General features: G+C 45.0%; 1 protein-coding gene across 1 annotated transcript; it reads left to right on the top strand.

Annotated features, from left to right (window-relative positions):
- Window positions 1–206: 206 nt before the first annotated feature.
- Window positions 207–22,123, top strand: asic1c (acid-sensing (proton-gated) ion channel 1c). Its single transcript, XM_056293010.1, has 11 exons — window positions 207–848; window positions 4,841–4,991; window positions 5,789–5,916; window positions 14,887–15,037; window positions 15,232–15,288; window positions 15,832–15,985; window positions 16,213–16,304; window positions 16,676–16,755; window positions 17,496–17,567; window positions 20,690–20,742; window positions 22,045–22,123. Exons 1-11 carry the CDS (start codon window positions 207–209, stop codon window positions 22,121–22,123), a joined length of 1,659 nt encoding a protein of 552 aa, XP_056148985.1.
- Window positions 22,124–23,134: the final 1,011 nt, after the last annotated feature.

Here is a 23,134-nt window from a genome sequence, read left to right as displayed (position 1 = left end):
GAATAGTGGGACAGCTGTGCAAAAGGAGTTTCAGTTACACTCATTTGGAATTGGTGTCACCAACTAAACCTGGGAGCAGGATGTCAGAGGGAGCCCCCGTGTGCAAATTAAAGAGGTCCAGGGCTGTCTACTAAGAGACTGCATCCAGCGAGGAGCACCCCCACACACACACACAGACACACACCCGTGTGTGGACTGTAGTCATTATGGTAGCTGCACCCACAACTGAATCAATCAACCTCAGGCCACACAAACCGAATGACGCCCCGGAGACTTCTGCCCGGGGCTGTGAGACCAGCACGCTCGGGACCTCATGGAAGGAGATCACGGTGGCGTTCATGAGGAAGACAAAGATCCATGGCCTGAAATTTGTCTTCTCCGCAGAGAAGAGCAAGCCCCAGCGGGTGGTCTGGGTGCTGGCCTTCTTCGTCTGCGTTGGGCTGCTGGTCACCTGGTCCTCGAACCGCATCCTCTACCTGATGTCTTACCCGGCGATCACCAAGATCTACATGGTCTGGGCGCATAACATGTCGTTCCCCGCCGTCACGCTCTGCAACAAAAACGTCTTCCGCGTGTCGACTCTGACCAAGGACGATCTGTATCACAGCGGCTACTGGATGGACCTGATGTACCCCAACCACACCGTCATGGACAGGAGCCTAGCCATCCTGAAGGATAGCCATAAACAGGGTCTCCTAAATCTACTGGACTTCAGCAACTATAGCCCGCCCCCTAATTACCAGGTCAACACCACTGAGATGATTGGCAGGCTGGGGCACCAACTGGAGGACATGCTGCTGGAGTGCCGGTTTCGTGGAGAAAACTGCACCTACAAAAACTTCAGCACAGTATGTACAGACAGAGAGAGAGATGGTGTTTTTGAGGTGCTGATGTGATTATTGTTTACAAGGTGTAGGAAGAATTTATGCCGAGCTTTTATTTATGCTCCCTCTAGTAGAAATCCTCTGAATAAGTGTTTAGGTGCTGATGTTTCAAAGCTGCAGGAAAAAAAACAGTCTTTTGCTTCTCAAATATGAGCTTTTTCCCCTCATCCTTCCCGTATCCCTGGTCTTGACACGGCTCCCTCATGAAAAACAAAATACTAGTCTCTCATGCTTATGATCTGAAGGGAAGTCACTATGGTATTCATTATTAATGACTCTTTCATTGTTCAATATTAAGTGACTACCGAGCAGGACTTGACTCTTTCAATTCACTATTCCATCTCCTTACCATCCGAAACAGCCGGTCTCCTCTCCTCTTCTTTTTTTTTCTCCTCCCTACGCTGTGACAGCAGCCCTGGAAAAGAAGGAAGAGCACATTAATAATGCAGTTATTGTAAATCACTGCAAATTAAATATTCAGTATCTCAAATGAAAATGTGTACCTTCATTTCTTTTAATCACTCTTCTTAAATGCGGGTGGCCCCTCCCTTTTACAAAACAAAACATGCATTACACTATTAAACCCATTCAGTCATCGCACCTTCTGCTAAAGAGTACACAGAAAAACAAGCAGACATCCTTTCATCTATGAAAAAAAGTCAGGATGAGCCCCCCCCCCACCTCGTAATACAAGCTAGCAGTGCACCCTTGCATCATTAAATCAGCAGCATTAGCAAAAAGCAGAAAAACCAATTACTTTATCTTGCACCATTTGGGGTTTCAGCAGGTTGAAATATCCATGCTAATTGGGAAATATTTGCATTAAGATAAAGTTTGACAAATAAAGTCCATATTGATTGCGTGCTAGATTTTGTAACATTAAAAAAAAGCATTGCACGGTAACGCTTTTCCAGGTATTCTAATATTCAACGTCTTTGAAAATCAGCTGCCATTTACAGGTACTGTGCACTTGTTGTACGGACACCATTTTACTATTATTGACTGCTGTTGGAGGCCAAACTGCCCCTTGGGGACATTAAAGCTTTACTCGAGGTAGGTGCTATCCTAGGCTGGTTGCTCATTCTAGGGGACAGGAATTGACTTTCTGAGCTGTGTTTAAGTCTGCCTGAGTCTAGACATGGGCCGCTGACTCTGAGCTCTTCAAAGCACCTTTGGCACGTCAGGAGGGTCTGCCATCATGCCTTCCACTAAACCACTGCCAGCTAAGGTAGTGACAATTTACCATTCCATTAAATCGCTCTATACCTGGAGATATACTGCTATTCAGCAGCACAGTTAGTTTGTTGGGTTAGTTAGTGGTGGGGCGATGCTAGTGAAGCCTCGCTCTGCCAGCAGCAGTTTAGTATCTGTGTGTTCAATCTGCCACTCTTGCAAAGTTTAGTTTCGCTAATAAGTTTTTATTTTGGTCACCTCGATGTAAGATGTGCATTGATATGCTCCTGGATGATCTACTGCAAAATTTGCACACGCTACACCCATTTTGGTTGGTGCCCCTTTTATATATACTCTTTACTTTTCTACATTTTCATGCAGCTTTGTTGTCATAATCGGTATCTCTCTACATGCGTCTTTGTTACCGCTGCAACAAGTCATTCATCTACGATTAAAAGCTGAATCCAAGGGGGGCATCAGGGTGGCATGGTGGTCTATTCCGTTGCCTACCAACACAGGGATCGCCGGTTTGAATCCCCGTGTTACCTCCGGCTTAGTCGGTCATCCCTTCAGGCACAACTGGCCGGGTCTGCGGGTGGGAAGCCGGATGTGGGTATGTTGGTCGCTGCACTAGCGCTTCCTCTGGTCAGTCGGGGCAACTGTTTGGGGGGAGAGGGAACTGGGGTTGCATGAAACTCCTCACTGTCAGATGAAAAGAAGCGGCTGGAGACTCCACATGTATTGGAGGAGGCATGTGGCAGCCTGCAGCCCTCCCCGGGTCAGCAGCAGGGGTGGAGCAGTGACCGGGATGGCTTGGAAGAGTGAGGTAATTGGCTGGATATAACTGGGGAGAAAAAGAGGGGGGGGGTCCAAAAAAACAAAACAAAAACTGAATCCATATACCAAGGAGCTTTTTCTTTTTTCATTAACATTGTAGCACCTTTTATTACCACATAATTTTCTTGTGTAGTGGTGACTAACTCTGATACACACACCAATGAAAAGAAACGCATGATAATTTACTAACCAGATACGTAAGAAGATTTACATAAACAATCTGAATTTGAATTGTGGGTGTGTGCATGTGTTTGTGTGTGTATTTGTATATTAATAAAAAACATTTTGTTTTTAATATACTTAAGTAATATCACAGTTGTTACTGATGGGTGGAGTGGGTGGAGACGAGTGTCAGGTGTGATTTGTGACAGAAGGGTACCAGCGAGACTTAAAGGGAAGGTTTACAAGATGGTTGTGAGACCAGCTATGTTGTATGGTTTGGGGACAGTGGCACTGATGAAAAGACAGGAGGTGGAGCTGGAGATGCTGGGTATACTGGGAGAAGGATGCTGAATATGGAGCTGCCAGGGTAGAGGAAAAGAGGAAGGCCAAAGAGGAGGTTTATGGATGTGGTGAGGGAGGACATGCAGGTGGCTGGTGTGACAGAGGACGATGCAGAGGACAGGAAGAGATGGAAATGGATGATCCGCTGTGGTGACCCCTAACGGAAGCAGCCAGAAGTAGTAGTAGTAGTAGTAGTAGTAGTAGAAGTAGAAGCCAGTTGTTTCTGATGATTTTGAGACACTACAATGAGTCAGAAAAACTATAGATATAATAGTCCAGGTCCTCACAATGCTGCAAAGCCAGTTAATTGAAAAGTTTGACTGTCCTATCCTGAAAGATGGCTTTATCTTGAGTTGACTCAAACCTGTGAACTGTATTCACAATCCAAAGCTTTTTATCACCTTAGCCCAAATTTGTAGCCTGAGTTTGAGTTTATAAGACAAACTGTTTAAACCATATTTAGACTCATTCACCTTCAGGGTAAGGAGGACACGGAGAACACAAACCATTTCAATCAGTGTATATTCACACGTACATGTGAGTTAAGAAATGCCTGTAGCGGTGGGATTTCTAAGACCCGCTAGATAAAACCTACAGAGGTATGTTGTAGCTTTTTGTACATCAATAGCTAAATACCACTGCACTTCACTGGAACAGGTTCTACTTAGACGCCTGTTAAGACAAGGTACATACATGGCTTTTACCAACCCAATTCAGACTTTGTTTGCACTTCTAGCTTTCAAGAAGGAAATTCAGAGATGGACTGGGTAAAAGCGATGGCCGTTGCTGAGAAGTGGGGTCAAAGCCTTGTTTGATCCCATACAGTGTTTCTCGAACATGTTAAAATCACAAAACTTCTTGCAGTGATGACCTGGCCAGAACAAAAACCAGCTGTCAAGGGACATTTGGGTAGCATAGCAGTCTATTCTGTTGCCTACCAACACGGGGGTCTCCAGTTCGAATCCCCGTGTTATCTCCGCTTTGGTCAGGCATCCCTACAGACAGAAGACAATTGGCCGTGTCTGCAGGTGGGAGGCTGGATGTGGGTATGTGTTCTGGTCGCTGCACTAGCACCTCCTCTGGTCAGCCGGGGCACCTGTTCGGGAGGGAGGGGGGACTGGGGGAATAGTGTGATCCTTCCATGCGCTACGTCCCCCTGGTGAAACTCCTCACTGTCAGGTGAAAAGAAGTGGCTGGCGACTCCTCATGTAGCAGAGGAGGCATGTGGTAGTTTGCAGCGCTCCCCGGATCGGCAAAGCGGGTGGGGCAATGACCAGGATGGTACAATTGGACAGAAAAGGGGGGGGGTCTCACCAAAAAAAAAAAGGGGGGGGGTAAAAAAACAACAACCAGCAACCAATACGCCACTGGGGCTGTAGGGTCTTAACTACTTGCATTCACCCCCTGTTATTTTCTCTTTCTATTCCTCTGTTCATTTGCAGATTTACACTCGCTATGGAAAGTGCTACACCTTCAACTCGGGATTAGATGGCAACCCACTGTTAACAACGCTGAAAGGCGGCACGGGGAATGGCTTGGAGATCATGCTGGATATTCAGCAGGATGAATACCTGCCTGTTTGGGGAGAGACAGGTCAGTGCCTGTATTTTAACACCATTCTATTACTTGGGAAAACTTTGGTCAAATTCCTTATGATACCCTACAAATAAAAGTTCAAATTTACATTGTTCAAGGTGTTTGATTTGTGTAACGCTGTCTAACATGTTGATGTAAAACTTGAATCGCGATGAAAGACTTTCTAGACTTCTTGCAGGCTGTGGTCGACCTCATTCTTCACTTCTCTGCCCCAGAGTCGGTGCAGAAAGGCTTGCCTGGATTATCCAAGAAGTTGCACGAAAGTAAAGAGAGGCCAAAGTCTGTCTGTGTTATCCAGCTTGAAAATTTCATCAAGCACAGCAGCACGTCTTATACGGGCGGCATAGCTCAGGAGGTAGAGCGGGTCGTCCAGTAATCGGAAGGTCGCTGGTTTGATCCCCGGCTCCCCCAGAGAGCATGTCGAAGTGTCCTTGAGCAAGACACTGAACCCCAAACTGCTCCTGATGAGCGGGTTGGTGCCTTGCATGGCAGCCTCCACCATCAGTGTATGAATGTGTGTGAATGGATGAATGTGAGGCGTACACTGTAAAGCGCGTTGAGTGGTCAGTAGACTAGAAAAGCGCTACATAAATGCAGTCCCTTAACCATTTATATAAAACTCTGTCCAAGAAGCTAACATATGAGTGCATCTCCGATGTTGTCTTCCTGTGTTTTTTAGAGCGCACCACAGCAGATTACATCAGCCTCAGCAGTGCTGCCTCCGGAAGGATATAAGCAGTGTACTTTAGGCGACCATACCTGTTGTTACATTGTCTGGCCTGTTGTATCCACAGATGAGACCTCCTATGAAGCAGGCATCAAGGTTCAGATCCACAGCCAGGATGAGCCGCCCTTCATTGACCAGCTGGGATTTGGTGTGGCCCCTGGTTTTCAAACTTTTGTGTCATGTCAACAGCAACTGGTACCTAATGTTTAGCCTCTCGCACAAGTTCCCGCTTCCCTTTCAACCTCGACTTTTGCGCTCTCTGCTTCATTCTGTTTACACCCCCCCACCCCACCCCCGAATCCCCGCCGATGCTCATCGGCTCTGTATCTTAGACCACTGAGCAAAACCAATACTGTGGAATTACCTTGTGCATGAAACGCACAGTCAAGGTGCTAAATGTAAACAGAAACACCCAGTGATTCTGTCTGTGCACCTTGAATGAGACAATGGCTTTATGGTAGCCTGAGTATTATGGGAGAAGGAAGGCAAAGAACGATTTGATGTGCCAAGAATATCCTTTCTCGCTGTGTTTATCTGAGCCAAAACAATGAGGGACTAGACAAAGAACAAGAATATCTGGCAGCACAGAAGTTTTTTTTCCCACTTTGAGCATCACTGCTTCTAGTCTGAGGAAAATTAGCATACTGTCAATGCTGTGAAAACGGTATCAAGAGGAGCACGCTCACAGTCAGCGCACCAATACCATTAGGCAGAACTGGCAGAGACATGCTGAGTCTTGGTCAACATTTTTAAGCAGAGCTGTAAACATAATATGTCTGACTAAATGGAAATTAAACCCCCATTAAAAATTGCTCCCAATGGAACTGGGGGGAACAGCGTGATCCTCCCGCGCGCTACGTCCCCCTGGCGAAACCCCTCACTGTCAGGTGAAAAGAAGTGGCTGGTGACTCCACGTGTATCAGAGGAGGCATGTGATAGTCTGCAGCCCTCCCTGGATCGACAGAGGGGGTCGAGCAGCGACCGGGACGGCTTGGAAGAGTGGGGTAATTGGCCAAGTACAATTGGGGAGAAAATGAGGGGAACCCCCCCCCCCAAAAAAAAATTGCTCCCAAAAAGAATTATAGGTCCTATAGTGATCATGTGAAGGAAATCGCTGAAAGATCATTAAGCTTTCTAACTGTATCTTTCTCACTGGGATTTACCTAAAATGGACTACTGTTAACAGCATGAAGCCAAAATTACTGCTTAAAAGCTTCCATTTGTCTCAGTATAAATACAGACTACTGTTACTTGTGTTAATGCAGTGCACTAAATTGGTGATTTACCCAGTATAATACACAGAGTTGCTGTAGAAAAGTACTGACATAGCATCAAGCTCCGAGATGGATGTTTGGGACCTCTGGCTAAACCCTTCAAAAGAGGTCTGGTCCATCACAGGATCATCTCTTGATCCCAGGTATGGACAAGACTAGGTTAGCACTATTTGAACTAACACCCCTAGTATGTAGTTAGTAGATTAGGTGCATAAACTACATTGATTTTCTAAAAACAGAGTATTTCCACATGTGCAAAATTTTAAAGGTCCCACTTTGCATTTTCATAACACATTTTTGTTGACTAGACAGAACACAGCATGGAAGATCTTTTCGATCTTATTCATCCATTGATTCTAATAAATCAAAGAGATGGAAACAATTAGCATGGTCACACCTGAATTCACTGACAAGGCAGTGAGTAAACTTATGCTACTTTGCATATCATCATTTGCCATATAAGATTAATAAAACTATAAAGTAGTTATATGACAAAGGGCGGCTGGGTAGTATAGTGTTCTATTCTGTTGCCTACCAACACGGGGCTCACCAGTTCGAATCCCTGTGTTACCTCTAGCTTGATTGGGCGTCCCTACAGACACAATTGGCCGTGTCTGCGAGTGGGAAGCCGAATGTGGGTATGTGTCCTGGTCACTGCACTAGCGCCTCCTCTGGTTGGTCAGAGCGCCTGTTGGGGGGGGGGACTGGGGGGAATAGCGTGATCCTCCCAAGCGCTACGTCCCCCTGGCAAAACGCCTCACTGTCAGGTGAAAAGAAGCGGCTGGCAACTCCACATGTACAGGAGGAGGCATGTGGTAGTCTGCAGCCCTCTCCAGATCAGCAAAGGGGGTGGAGCAGAGACCGGGACGACTCGGAAGAGTGGGGTAATTGGCCAGGTGCAACTGGGGAGAAAAAGGGGGGGGAAATCCAAAAAACAAACAAAAAAAAAACAAAAACAAAGTGAACAAGTGTCTGATCTATATATGGTTAAGAGCATAATAGCAAAATATCCTATGGCAGATTATCTCTTCGCTAGCTACATTGTGAAAGTGAGAATAAATAGTAGTTAATGTGGCAAAGGATACAACCATTACCCCCCACCACCCCCATTTCAATCACACAACAAGCATCTGTAATCAGTGAATGTAGCTTATAAATCATTTTCATTACGTTACCACTAACAATCTGGTCACGATTTTGCTTGTGAAGACAATGGTCCCGGCCAATTCTTGTGACTCTGTAAACTAACATGGGATCATGGACGCAGTGCATTAATCTCTAAATACAGACAGTCGGACACCACAAAGAAATCATTTTTCTTTTTCTTTTGTGAGGCACGTTTGAAAAAATGTGCAGTGAACTCTTCCCTTGGACTGAATAGCGTCAAGATTATTTGTCTTACCATTTGCCAGACAAACAGTCTTGGACTATCAATCATTATTATTAAATCAAATTTATTGAGCTGAGTATATTAGTTGCCGTTTATAATCGCTGTGTGGACTGACATCAGCGACGGATAAAAGACATGTTTACAACAAGATCTGCTCAATTAATCAGGCTGTCATTTAAGTCCAGCGATCATTAATCATCTCAGAGGAGCAGAGATATTTCTCAGCCCCATACAGTTATAATGTCCCCTGAAAAGCCATTATTAGACAGCTGGATGAAGCGGTACTCATTTTAAGACCTTTCATCTCTGGAGCCATTCTCTTAGGAGTTTAATATTTAATGGGAGGCTGCGCCTTCTGAGCCTGAGGGGTGTGTATTGGTTTTCACCATGTGTCTAAAAGACATTCGACTCAAGCAAGAGTCTCGGTGAATGGTGATGGGGGGGGGGGCTGAATCATAACTCATCCGTTAACAGGTTTTGGTTGGGTGCAAGTCATCACTCACTCACACACACGCCGCAGGAAGTTACCGCTTCATGTTGTACGCGAGTCTGCCGTGATGACAACGGCTCATCTGGCCGAGCGGAGGGTTCGACCGCTTCGACAGATGTATCCTCTTGAATGCTGTTGCCACTTTGTATTGATAATGACGCGGGCTGTGTTCCCTCATCCCACGCCTAGATGAGACGTCCTATGAGGCTGGAATAAAGGTACAACTTCACACTCAGTCAGAGCCTCCTTTTCTCCATGAGCTGGGCTTCGGGGTCTCCCCCGGCTTCCAAACGTTTGTTTCCACCCAAGAGCAGAGGGTAGCGTATTCCTGTATGGGTTTGCTGCATGCCACGAAACACTGTATTGTTGAATAGCCAGACACCTTCCCTCAGATTTCACACTTCCATCCCGTAGTCGCTGAAGAATGGATCCATCTGTCCCCTCTGTGTGGCTGAAACTGCATTTCAACTGAGCGCCCCCCCCCCCCTTCCTTGTCTTTGTTGTCCTCTCTGTCTTATCGTTCCCACAGAAGAGCGGCTAATGCTTTACATTTCAGCTAACACATCCAGCCAGCCTGTACCCTCATCAAGCTACTTTTTGGCTTTTGAGCTTTTACCCTTTCAGCACAACGCCATTCTTTCCACTTTTTTATTTATTTTATTTATTTTTGTCTCTGTCTGTTCCCTGCTGGTAGGATGATGATTTGTGTCCTATAGAACCAACACATACGATTCATCAGGTTTTATTACCCATGAGGCCTCTATCATCAATTGTGCTGGGGTTATATTTCCAACATGGCTTCAGTGATGAGAGTCTGTGGGCTGACAATTGAGTTCGATAAAGGCTTAATCATGTTTGCCATCGTAACTCCACTGCGTTGCTGAGTTGCACTCCATCTCTGTCACTTTCCGTCGACTGAATGCCTTTTAGATTCTCACAATTATTCAGAGCAGAGCATGGAGATGATGGAGTTACAATAAACCTCCATGTAATGGTACCTGCACCATTTCTTGTGCGTTTTGTTGTGCACAGGCCTTTGGCCCTGAATGTGAGGCATGGGAGAACAGTTATTACCTTTGTGATTATTATCTCGATGATTAAATGTGCAAGCAATGGGATCTCTTTACAAATGATTGGTTCCTATTTTTTCATTAAATTGGCAGTACCATACCCATTTATCATTTTAAATTGCTGTAAACAAGCCTGCCAAAAAGGGACAGGAAGTCTTGTTGCTAGTAAAATGTCAATGCAATGAATGGTCTGAAGTAGAAATGTCTTTTAAGTCTTGAAGAGAATTCTGAAAGGAATTTGGGCACGTTACTTTAAATTACAGTCTCAAGAGAAACACAATGGGTTCTAGTTTCCGGACGGCACAAGGCTGGTGGTAGCCCTAACGCAGATGTAGTGACAATTTCGTTGGGCGCAAGGTGGTTTTCTCTCGCCTGGGCACGTTTGCTAATTTCCGGGGTCGCCATAACATCTCTTGTGCCGAAATGGGTGTGGGGGCATAGTAGGGGGTGTGTCAGTCAAAATCAGGTGGCACAGTGCTAGTCTGGTGTCAAATAAAACCAGTAGCATATCGTGGGGTTTCAGTCAGGCCCTTCAATAACGAATTACACCCCCCCCCAAAATGAACTACACCACCCCAAATTTCTTATATTGGTGCCGATACAGCCAACATAGCCACATACAAAATATACTATCACGCACTATATGCACTACTGGATCAACACCAACAAGACAGCTAATCTTCAACAACACAATGCACACTAATGTACATTATAGCAGCTATTGCAGCATCACCATCAGAGCATCCTTTATGTCACTCAGCAACCAGATTGCACACGCACACCACATGGCACAAAAACAACTAGAAGTGTTGACTTAGTAGAGTGCAGATCTCATCCAGGCGTTATCTACCCTTATCCAGTGCTCTGACTTGGCAACAAACCACCCTTTTTTTTTTTTTTTTTTTTTTGCCTACTGGAAGAAGGGAACCTTATGTGTTTAAACATTGTGGTTTAAACAATGGTAAGAAAAGGTCTTTATGCATGCTCAATAATCCAGATAAGAAAATCACAGAAAGTTGATTCAGTTCATCTGCACACAACGTTTACTGAGAGAGAAACGTTTCATCACTCGTCTGAGTGACCTCTTCAGTCTCAACTGACTGCAGGTGCCCCCACCCTTATAAACAATACAGTGGCATAACGACCGAAACCAACGACCAGTTTCATATGCAAATTTCCATGACCATTAACTAGAGTTACAATGGCCATGTGTACTATTCACAGAGGAATGGAGAATAGTTGCAATCACAGTGATGTAAGATAAGGACAAATGTACTCTTAGGCACCCCCCTCGGTTCAGGGACGGTCGTTCCCTCTTAACATAGATGGCCTCTGACTCCCCATTCAACCCAGCGTTCCCCCCTATCAAGGATGTGCATGTCCTCCTCCTTGAAAGAGTGGCCACTGGCCTGTAGATGGGTGTAGACTGTGGAGTCCTGGTCTGACGACGTGTTAGCTCTTCTGTGTTGTGCCATCCTCTTGGCCAGTGTTTAGTTTCCCCAATGTACAAGTCATGGCAATCCTCATGGCACTTAACAGCGTACACTACATTGCTCTGTTTGTGCCGGGGGACACGATCCTTGGAGTGGACCAACTTCTGGCGCAGTGTGTTTTGGGGTTTGAAAGCAACTGAGACTCGGTGTTTGTAAAATATGTGTCTCAACTGTTCTGACACTCCCGCCACATATGGAATCACCACTGGTTTACACTTAAGACAGCTGTTGTCATTCTCCTCCCTTTGATTGGCTGCTGCACTGTTTGGGGCATCTTCCTGGATTTGACAAATGCCCAGCTAGGATAACCACACTTAACCAGGGCCTGTTTAATGTGGGATTTCTCCCCTTTCCCAGCCGCTGTGTTGGTGGGGACGTTGTCAGCTCGATGGTACAACGTCCTGATGACTCCTAGTTTGTGCTCCAGTGGATGATGAGAATCAAACCTTAAGTACTGATCAGTATGTGTTGGTTTACAGTCAACATCAACAATCAAATGTCCCCCATCACCAATTGCAATGCCACAGTCTAAGAAGGCTAACCTGTCATTTTTCACATCCTCCCTGGTGAACTTGGTGTGGTTGTCCACAGAGTTAATGTGGTTAGTTAAATGTGGTACATTCTGAGATTTAATTTTAACCCAGGTGCCGTCCACAAATCTGAACCAATGGCTAGGTGGTGTCCCTGGATAGGACATCACAGCCCTCTTTTCCACTTCCTCCATATATACAAGTTGGCCATGGATGAAGTGGAAGAGGGCCAGGAAGATGCCCAAACAGTGCACCAGGATGTGCACATTCCTGATAGGGAGGAACGCTGGTTTGAATGGGGAGTCAAAAAAGCCATCTTTGTGAAGAGCGAAGGACCATCCTAGAACTGATAAGTACACCTGTCACCATCTTAAAATGCCGTGACTGCAAACATTCCCAAATCCTCTGTGAATAGTACACATGGCCATTGAAACTAATGCTCATGGCAATTTGCATGTGAAACTGGTCGTTTCCGGTCGTTATACCACTGTATTGTTTATAAGGGTGGGGACACCTGCAATCAGTTGAGACTGAAGAGGTCACTTAGATAAGTGATGAAACGTTTCTCTCTCAATAAATGTTGTGTCCAGATGAACTGATTCAGCTTTCTTTGAATGGTAAGAAAACATAGCTCATGTTTTATTGTAGCTACTGAGGTGATATCCAGCTGACTGTGATTAATCCTACTCTTGAAATGGCATTTTTATAGCGGAATTTTAGCACTGCAGTCTATGGCACCTCTGAGTCTAATCTCCCTCGTGATGTCTGTTAACCAAACATGGCGGCGAGGTGAATATTACGAATTATGTTTTGGTTCATCCAGTTCTGCTGCGCTGAGATCAGCAGTGAATGATTTGCTGATTTGCGAAATATGATCAATGTCTCGTTTACGTTCAACACACATACCCGAATACATAATGGTCACCGTCATTGCCCGATCCAAATCAACAGTGCGCATGCGTGCATCGACAGGGCGCAGTGTTGGTCGAGTGAGCCAGAGTGAATGAGGAGAAGGAGCGGCGATAGTGAGACAGGTTTTTAATCAAAAAAAATGTTAGGCTGATGGGTCCAGTAGCTTGCGAGATGAGCCGCAGACAGGGACACGCACGTGCGCGACCAAATGCATAATCACCTCCAGGCTCACGCAACTTTAGCAAATTCAGTACAGTATAGCCACAACATTATCAGTGCACCGCCTTCAATTAGATAAGAAAAATGTGCACACCGACCTGGAGTTGAACGTACCACCTCACTTGAGAGACTCTCTTGCAAAATTCATCCAGTAATTTAGTCCGTTTGGGAAAACGTGTGAAAATGCAGACAATCTTACCAGTTTCGCAACAAAAAAACAACACTTAAGTAGATCAGCAACAAAGAGTGCCAGTAGCTTTGAATGTGGATCACTGTAGTCCATCGACTTACGGTTTCTACTGCAGCGGTCAATACCCGTTTCCTGTTTGTTGGCGCGTGCTATTGACAACGGCATATTTTTCGCGACGCCTGCAAGATTTACCATGGATAAATGTCAACGGCATGCACAGAATGGTCGACAAACTTGCACCTGCACCTACCAGCAAACGGTTGAAAATTTTCAAGTTGTACAAGTAACGTCCGTTCGTCCGTCTGTCCGTCCAATCGGACTCATCCTCATAATTCTGGACGTAACTTGATATGTACAACTTTTCACCCGTTTGCTGGTAGGTGCAGGTGAAAGTTTGTCGACCATTCTGTGCATGCCGTTGACATTTATCCATGGTAAATCTTACAGGCGTCGCGAAAAATATGCCATTGTCGATAGCACGCGCCAACAAACAGGAAACTGGTATGACCGCTGCCGTAGAAACCGGAAGTCAGTGGACTACAGTTATGCAGAGACGAATCCAACCCTTTAACAACTGCACTTCCATTGCGCCCGATTACCGCCAGCGCGGCATGTCCCTAAATTAGCAACAACAAAAAATAAGTATTGGCCAAACCTTAGGTCGGTGTGCGCCGTAAACTTGCGCCGGTGCCTTCGACTGCACTATGACCCGGAAACTAGAGCCCATCGGGTCTTAAACTGCTCAATATGAAGGCACAGATTAAAATTCAAGTATTAGATATTCCCAGTCAGAAGATGCATTTAAAATTCTATGAGAAAGCCTGCTCCTGAATGTATTGACATGCACTTCACCTTTTAATGAGATTTCTAACTCTAATGAGGCTGGCAACAGAATATTTCATCATTTCATTCTGCTTAAATATTAGTGCTGCATAGTCAGGTTGATTTTATACTAATCTGTGATGGACCTCGGGGGGGGGGGGTGTTTAACAGTAGACCCATCAAATGTAATACTAACTGTTTGCCAAATGGGAATTATTTTCTTAACTATATTTTGGGCTTGAAATAGGACCACATACTTAGTATAAAATCTTTCGCAGGCGACACATTTTTCAATCGTAACAACAACAAAAAAACCTTTCTATAATATTTGCCATATTGAGTTCCTTTCTCAAGGTCGATCTGGAAAATGTGTCCATTAACTTGTGGTGTCCTGTCTGAAACTACATATTCTACAGATTCTATTAAGCCTGTCTCCATTTCCCATGGTAGTATGTTTCCTCAGGACCAGATTTGCATCAGTAACTTTATGCATGTTGTCTGCTTGCTGCTGTACATGAGCTGTGTTGACTGACAGTGTCGTTACTCTGCTTGGGTGTTTTTGTGTGTGTCAGTACTATCTAGAAACACATTTTGTCTTGTATTCTATTGCATTTAACATATTTATCTTGGGCTTGTCTGCTTGTGGTGCTCTGTTTTGTGGTTTTTTTTGTTGTTGTTTTTGCTGGGCTGTGCTGGGCTGGGCTTGAATTATGTGTTATTGACTGTAATCCTGTCTGCTGATACTGAGGGGAAAATGTGTTCTTTTCTCTTTCAGCTTCAGTACCTTCCTCCACCTTGGGGAGATTGCAAGTCTACGCCCATAGACTCTGAATTCTTCTCAACGTACAGCATCACAGCCTGCCGCATTGACTGTGAAACACGCTACCTGGTGGAGAACTGCAACTGCAGGATGGTTCACATGCCCGGTATACATGCAGACTGACATGAACTGTCCATTGTTCATGATGATTGCAAAATGCATTGTTGTGATTTATGTGCTGATAATGCTTTTTTTTTAAATCAACACAATGGTTGCATCACCACATGACAAATATAATTGGTTCAGATGTTTTCCTAGATGTCAAATTTGAGATTATTTCCTCTTTGTTATGTGAAACAGGCACCTCGACAGTTTGCACTCCTGAGCAGTACAAAGACTGTGCCGATCCAGCTCTAGGTGAGCCAAACACTGACTACGTAAAGAAAATGAATGTTGTCAGTGAGTCTGACAGATGGACTAGAATGCACTGGTATGATTTTGCAATTAAGGAGCCGCTTTAAAGATTGGGTTTTGCATAAATGTCTGGATAGCAGTCAGGCAAAACTGCACTGCACCAACTGGTGCCATAGGCCTAATAAGTTTTATTCTTTTCATATTATTTATTCATAGCCTTGAAGTCAGCGTGATCTCTCAAGTCAGAGCTCAAGCAAAACAGTAAAGTAAAATGAATGTGGGTGAAAAAAATCCATTAAAATGGTTTATGATACATCTATGGCTCGTCGATGTTAAATTAATACCTCGTTTCCTCTGTATATGGCTTCAGTAATTATGTGCTTTCATGGAAAGTGAACGATGGCAGCAATTACAGTCTTCTGTTGTGTGCTTGTTCTTGATTTTTGCTTTTTTTTGGGGGGGGGGTAAAACTCAGAAGCCTTCATATGTAGTGTTATGTCTGATATTTCTCAGAAAACACAACTGAATGACTTTGATCATCCACAGACTTTTTGGTAGAGAAAGACAACGATTACTGTGTGTGTGAGACCCCCTGCAACATGACTCGCTATGGCAAGGAGCTGTCCATGGTTAAGATCCCCAGTAAGGCCTCTGCTAAATATCTGGCTAAGAAATTCAACAAAACGGAGCAATATATTGGGTAAGTAGTAGGTGCTAGCGGTCAGTGACTCAAAATGGCCTCACATTCCTCTTTTTTTTTCTTCTTCTTCCTCTATGGATGGACGTAGCATAGCTTGTCTTTGGTCTCCATCGTTCACCTTCAATGTCACAATAATCAGATATAGGATACAGGAAGGGGGGGCATTTAGTGATACCACTGGTAATCAATGTGTCGTCTGTTGTCTATCTTCTCTGTCTTCTCTCCAGAGAAAACATACTGGTGTTAGACATCTTCTTTGAAGCTCTGAATTATGAGAAGATCGAGCAGAAGAAGGCGTATGAGATTGCAGGGCTTCTCGGTGAGACTCGTAGAAGTTTCAGGTTCATTATCTGATCAAATGCGGCTCAGGAAATAATGTCTTAGCTTAATGCCAGCGCTATCACTGCCCATCTCAGGTTGTGCGTTAGAGATCTGTGCTACCTGTTTTAGATTACCTCTCTGGACCTGCAAATTAGACTACATTCTTTTCTCTTTTTTTCTAATTAGATGCAGTTGGAGGGGGTTTTAGATTAAATGTGACGAAAAGCTCAGTCTGGACGGACAGTTTGACATTCTTGCTCAGATTATTCCAAGCGATGCTGAAGTGAAAGTGACATTGCAATAATTAGTGTCATGCTGCAGTGTCTTATTACTCCACCTGCCCATATCGATCAATCTTCCTTTCTCTAGGTGATATTGGAGGTCAAATGGGACTGTTTATTGGAGCCAGCGTTTTAACAATATTGGAAATATTTGACTACCTATATGAGGTAAAGTGACCATCCTCAACTAATTGGGATTTCAGTCCTCCATTTGTGTGTGAAGTGCATATGTGTGTATAGATAAAAGGTTGACTTACTTCTAGGCTTTACAGCTAATTGATTTGCATGAAGTGATACCTGATGATATATGGAAGGTTGGATTTAATCGCAGACATAAACTCTTAAATACTTCAGTGCTGGGGCATCCGGGTGGCGTGGCGGTCTATTCCGCTGCCTACCAACACGGGGATCCCGGTTCGAATCCCCATGTTACCTCTGGCTTGGTCGGGCGTCCCTACAGACACAATTGGCCGTGTCTGCGGGTGAGAAGCCGGATGTGGGTATGTGTCCTGGTCGCTGCACTAGTGCCTCCTCTGGTCGGTCGGGGCGCCTGTTTGGGGTGGAGGGGGAACTGGGGGGGGGGGGATAGCGTGACCCTCCCACATGCTACATCCCCCTGGCGAAACTCCTCACTGTCAGGTGAAAAGAAGCGGCTGGCGACTCCACATGTATCGGAAGAGGCGTGTGGTAGTCTGCAGCCCTCCCCGGATCGGCAGAGGGGGTGCAGCAGCGACTGGGACGGCTCAGAAGAGTGGGGTAATTGGCCGGGTACAATTACAGAGAAAAAAAAAGGGGGGAGGGGGGTCTATAAAAAAAAATACTTCAGTGCTCCATTTGATGTATTAATATCATTGACTGACGATGTACTATATGTCCAAACGATATTATTCTGATGTTTTCACATTTAGGTTTTTAAGGATAAGGTTTTGGGTTACTTCATACGCAAGAAACGGCCCCGGCGTTGTCAGAGCGACAATCTGGTAATTTGTTTTTTTTGTCTCTTAGATAGTGCAATCTGTGGGCTGACAATAATGTGTGATGTGGCAGGTAAACTCAGGAACAGCAACAACAAATCTCTGCTCTCACAGTGAATTGAGTTCCCAGTGCTTTAATGTGCAGCTGTGGATGGAAAGAAACAATAGGTACCCCCCCCCCCCCCCCGTCAGCATCATGCCTTGATATGTGCCCTGCCCCTCTTGCGGCAGCGCTCCATATTTCTGCAGAGAAAATACTTAATTATGAATCAGCGTAAACCATGCTGACAGAACTCAATGATTCATAGTCAGTTCATCCAAGTTTTGTAATATTTACTGCTGGGAACTTTGCTATGGGTGAATATCAGTCCTGGCTTTCGTCATACAATAAAATCCACTGAGCATGTGACCCTGTGTATGGAATAGAGTCTACTTCTGACCTCTTTATATTTTTGGGGGTTTTTTTTTTTAGGGAATTTACTGTTTGTCATGTCATTAGTTTCCATACTGTGAGATATGAAGAACCTGTTAAGGGTTTACAAGATATTTTGACGGTGAATATAACACTCAGTTTTCACCAATCACCTTTTTGCTGATGGGCTTGATGGAAAAATAGGAGTCTTGCAAGATGTGGCCAATCCCTGACTCGTTTGATAATGTGAGTCACCTTTTACTGCAATTCCACGCGGGAATGAGGGACGGATATGGAAAACATAAAGATTATTTCTATCAACATATTGTTCAAAATGTCTCCATAGCTCTTTTAAAGTGAAAATTAGAGGAAAGATGTGAGTCTGCCGTACAGCCCAGGCTGTTTCCTTACTACACTGACATTACCCCGATTCCCTGAATAAACTCTAACATTAGATACAGGGAATAAAGTAAAAGTTTTAAAGAAAATCCAACACATTATTTAATCATTTATCATCATACCATTTGTACCATGTTTTGGTACAAATTATCATAGATAAAGTCTTATGCATATAATAATATGAGGGGCATCCGGGTAGTGTAGCGATCTATTCCGTTACCTACCAACACGGGGATCACCGGTTCGAATCCCCGTGTTACCTCCGGCTTGGTCTGACGTCCCTGCAGACGCAATTGGCCGTGTCTGCGTGTGGGAAGCCGGATGTGGGGATGTGTCCTGGTCGCTGCACTAGCACCTCCTCTGGTCGGTTTGGGCGCCTGTTCAGGGGGGAACTGGGGGTAATAGCGTGATCCTCCCATGTGCTATGTCCCTCTGGTAAAACTCCTCACTGTCAGGTGAAAAGAAGCGGCTGGCGACTCCACATGTATTGGAGGATAGCCTGCAGCCCTCCCTGGATCGGCAGAGGGGGTGGAGCAGTGGGACGGGACCGGGACGGCTCGAAAGAGTGGGGTAATTGGCCAAGTGCAATTGGGGAGAGAAAAAAAAGGGGGGGGATAATAATATGAAATCCAATTTCCCCACAATGTCTGATTCTTGTAGTTGTACAAAGAACCCATTTGTATAAAAATTGAGCAGCATTTGGTAATGACCCTTATAGCCAAGCCCATCAGGAACTCAGAAGGGGGGCATTGATCCTTCCTTAAGCCCAAATAATACTCCAAAGACACAAATTCTTCTTTGGTCACAATGGGGGGGGGGCACTGAGAAAAGACACCATTTTGAATGCAATCATTTCCTTTGGACAGCTGCAGCTCTGTAATCAAACCACTTTGTGTGAAGGCTAATTTTTCAAGTGCAGCTGTTCTTTTTGTTCCTGAGTATATCTCCTAGCATGCATCTGGCCTTCTCATGGAAATCTTTGGAATTACAAGCTCTGTGCCTTTGTTATGAGTCAGATAAACCTAAGCCTTTTTTTCATTACTGACAATACACGGTTTACCAAGAGGTGCATTTTGCACCATGAAAAAGAGTGTATGCCCTAGTTCTGCTGAAAGCCATGCACAGTAAAAGCCCCGGGTTTTTCTCTGCATGAGAATGGTAGACTTGGATGCATGGGTACTTCAGGTTAAGAAGTACCTTTATTAGCTAAAAAATTTAGTTTTTATTCTTTTTTAGAAGTGAAAATGCATAGACCTAATAGATATACATCCACTGAACACCAGTTGAGAATGAAACGTGTCATTAACTCTGTGTCCTTTTTTATGGAGGGTCAGCAATGTAAGTCACTGCAGCAGTTAAGATAGCCATGGCGTTTTATAAGGACTTTTTTTCTGTTGTTGTTGTGACCTTGCAAGGGAAATGGAACGTATGTAGAGTCATATGTTCTCCTCTCCATTCATGTCATAAAATCACCTTCTAATGATGGATCACCCCCCCCCACACACACACACACACACAAGCCCCTTACTGCCATATTCAGTTGACTGATCCATTCGCATCACCATTCAAGCAACTCAACAGTGTGTGACATAAAAGTTGGGCTTTAACGTACCGTTACGCGTCTGACGTTCATTCTCTTTAATGCTAGTCAAACAAGTTTGGATATGAATAAAGATCATCGGTCTATTCTCGGTTCGAATCCCGTGTTACCTCCGGCTTGGTCGGCTGTCCCTACAAACACAATTGGCAGTGTCTGCAAGTGGGAAGTCGGATGTGGGTGTGTGTCCTCATCGCTGCACTAGCGCCTCCTCTGATTGGTCGGGGCACTTGTTCCGGGGAGAAGGGGAACTGGGGGAATAGCATGATCCTCCCATGCATTACGTCCTACTGGCGAAACTCCTCACTGTCAGGTGAAAAGAAGCGGCTGGCAACTCCACATGTATCGGAGGAGGCATGTGGTAGTCTGCAGCCCTCCCCGGATCGGCAGAGGGGGTGGAACAGCGACCAGGATGGCTTGGAAGAGTGGGGTAATTGGCCGGGTACAGTTGGGGAGAAAAAAAGGGGGTGGGGGGAATCCAAATAAACAAATAAATAAATATCATAGCAGTTACTTAATGCTCACATGATCCCTGTCTATAGAATAAAAAAGATCAATACAAGGTGACCGACCGTACAACACCAGTTATTGCTTATTGCTCTTGTGCGTAACACTACACTTGCAGTATTCCCTTCTGAAGTTATCGATGAGCATTGCATTGTGTTTTATTTTCATTTCAGTCACCCTCACCCATCTTTCTTTTCATCATGTCTATTCCAGGAGTTTCCAGAGAACCCAACCAGCCCTGGTGTCACGTCTAATCATGCCCCCAGGTAGCAAACCCCATTGATAATAGATACTCCCTCCCATGCTGTCCCTCTTTTTTCAGACATTCTGGACACCATCTCATACATCTTTCCTTCTACGGCTAGAAATGTTCTGATTCGGTTGGGTTTTGTTTTTTGTTTTTTTTGGGGTAGCATAACCTCTTCCCAGTTAACATAGGGTGACGACTGTAGCGAGTGCTTTGTTGTCATTGGCTTTCACTGCCTCGGGATGGGTTAGTTCAGGGTGTGTTGCTGTGAGTTGGCTGGATTCTCCAAGCGCATACAATTTTGACTCTCGGCTCTGCACAAAATATTCTTCCGTCTGTTCACTGAATAATGATGCTTTCTTCCCCATAGGATTAAGTGCAGTGCTCCTGTGAGAAAACGAATAGATTCTAATTGAATTGTGGAGCAAAAAAAGCACACAAAAAAAGGCTGAACGGCGTAAATGCTATTTGCTTTTCCTGCGGCATAGAGGTCCATTTAGAGGCGCCGCTTTAGAGGCGTGGATAATGACGTCACTAGATGCACTACTTTGTGACGTTATCACAGGCCTGCGTGCAAAAGTTTGCTCCAACTATGCTATCAGTGGCTCTATGTCTGCTGGAACAGCCTGTGCACCACGATGGCGACCTATAGCTACCTCACCTGTCTCATTCACATGTCGGCGATATCGACCGAGCAACCAATATTGCACACATAACAGGTGTATGCGGGCGTATATTTCAGCTTCCGTAACTACACGGACCTAAATATCGCCGCCATTACAAAAACCAGGACTAAAAGTGTGTTGTGTTGTTTCTCTTCTCCCTCCTTCCACTCATCTCACCCGCTCTCTGACCCATTCTCCTCTCTTCCCCACTCTCTCGACCGCCCTCTTGAACCCACAACACGCACCTTATCGTTTGTCCTTCGCCATTCCATGTTTTTCTGTCGCTCGCCATTGGGCCCGTCCACGCTGCCATGACTCGACCTCGTGTCTGACGCACTGCCAACGCTCGACGTTGTGTTCGACGTGGTTTTACGTTCGGGCCCGTTAACCCACCATTCCTGTCGTCGGCCATTTCGCTCCCGACCACATCACCACTCTTTACTCCGTGTCCCTCCACGGACGCTCCCGACCACATCACCACTCTTTACTCCGTGTCCCTCCACGGACGTCCCGGTCCCTCTCATTTTACCTGTGGTTCATGCACCTTTTCCCCCCTGCTTCATCCCTTTCCGCTCATCACCCCATCCCTTAATACTGTTGAACTCCGTCTTCCTCCCCCCCCACCCCCCTTTTTGTTTATATATATATTTCTACAGAGCACCTGTGACACCCTCCGGAGTCACTCGGACAGTCTCGGATTCACGCCGAACATGTTACCTCGTCACCCGACTCTAGGCAACTTCGAGGAATTCGCCTGTTGACAACATCAAGCCGGGGGATGGGGACGGGCGGGACACGCGGGGACTGACAGCAAACTGTGAAATAATTTATGTATTACAGAAAAAAAGAAAAAAAGGTGAGTGTATACTCAAAAAAGCATAGTAGATTTTATCAATGGCTGAATAGAAGTAGAATACTATCATCAGTGAAAGACCACTTCCAAACCAGAACTCAGGTTTAACTGCCATGTCGAGGTATCAACTTTGATTTATTTGCCTCATTTTTATGCTGTTTTTTTTGTTTTGTTTTTCTAATCTGATGATGTTTGATTTGAAATCGCTGTTGTAAACGTGATCCAAAGGGCCCCGGTGAGGTACATTAGCAACGTTGTTAATAGTTTTTGCCATATAATCAATCCGAGAGAATACCCGTGGGTTGGTGTGTGTGTAGCATTAAATGGTGTAACGTCGGTGTGAACGGGAAGTCCGGACACGTGGAGCTAGTGCCCTATTGAGTCACCTTATACCCTTCAGCGGTTCCCATGCTGTTTGCACCTGACCCGGGTCGAAAGACTTGACGGGTGAGACCGCTGTTCTCCTCGCTGCCTTTGCTCCTGGGAGGCTCTTGTCTCCTTGGATGAGAAGAATGTAGAAAACATGCCGGTGGAGAGTCGCAGGATGTAATATACCGGAGGAGAATGGAAACCCCACATGGAGTTCGTGTGTATTTGAGTAACTGGTTTTTGTTTTTGTTTTTTTTTGGTTCGCCTGTGGATAACGTGGCTCACGGAGCGTGCTTTATTACTGGATGTTTACTTAATAGCCAATGTTTTTACACGAAGGTTCCAAGGGGGCGTGTGGAGATAAAGGTGTAGTGGATTGTTTCTTTATATCTTTGATATTGCTGACATTTTGGTTTACATTCATGTTTCCCATTTCTGGGATGGTGTTGCTATATTAGACGTACTGACTGTCTTAAAGAAAAGAAAAGAAAAGCAGAGGAGCATTTAGCCTACGATAAGCGTTG

This window comes from Lampris incognitus, chromosome 14 (genome assembly GCF_029633865.1).
Source record: "Lampris incognitus isolate fLamInc1 chromosome 14, fLamInc1.hap2, whole genome shotgun sequence".
In the NCBI taxonomy this organism is placed as follows: Eukaryota; Metazoa; Chordata; class Actinopteri; order Lampriformes; family Lampridae; genus Lampris; species Lampris incognitus.
The sequence above is the reverse complement of the archived record's forward strand: the minus strand, read 5'-3'. Positions and strand labels throughout refer to the sequence as shown.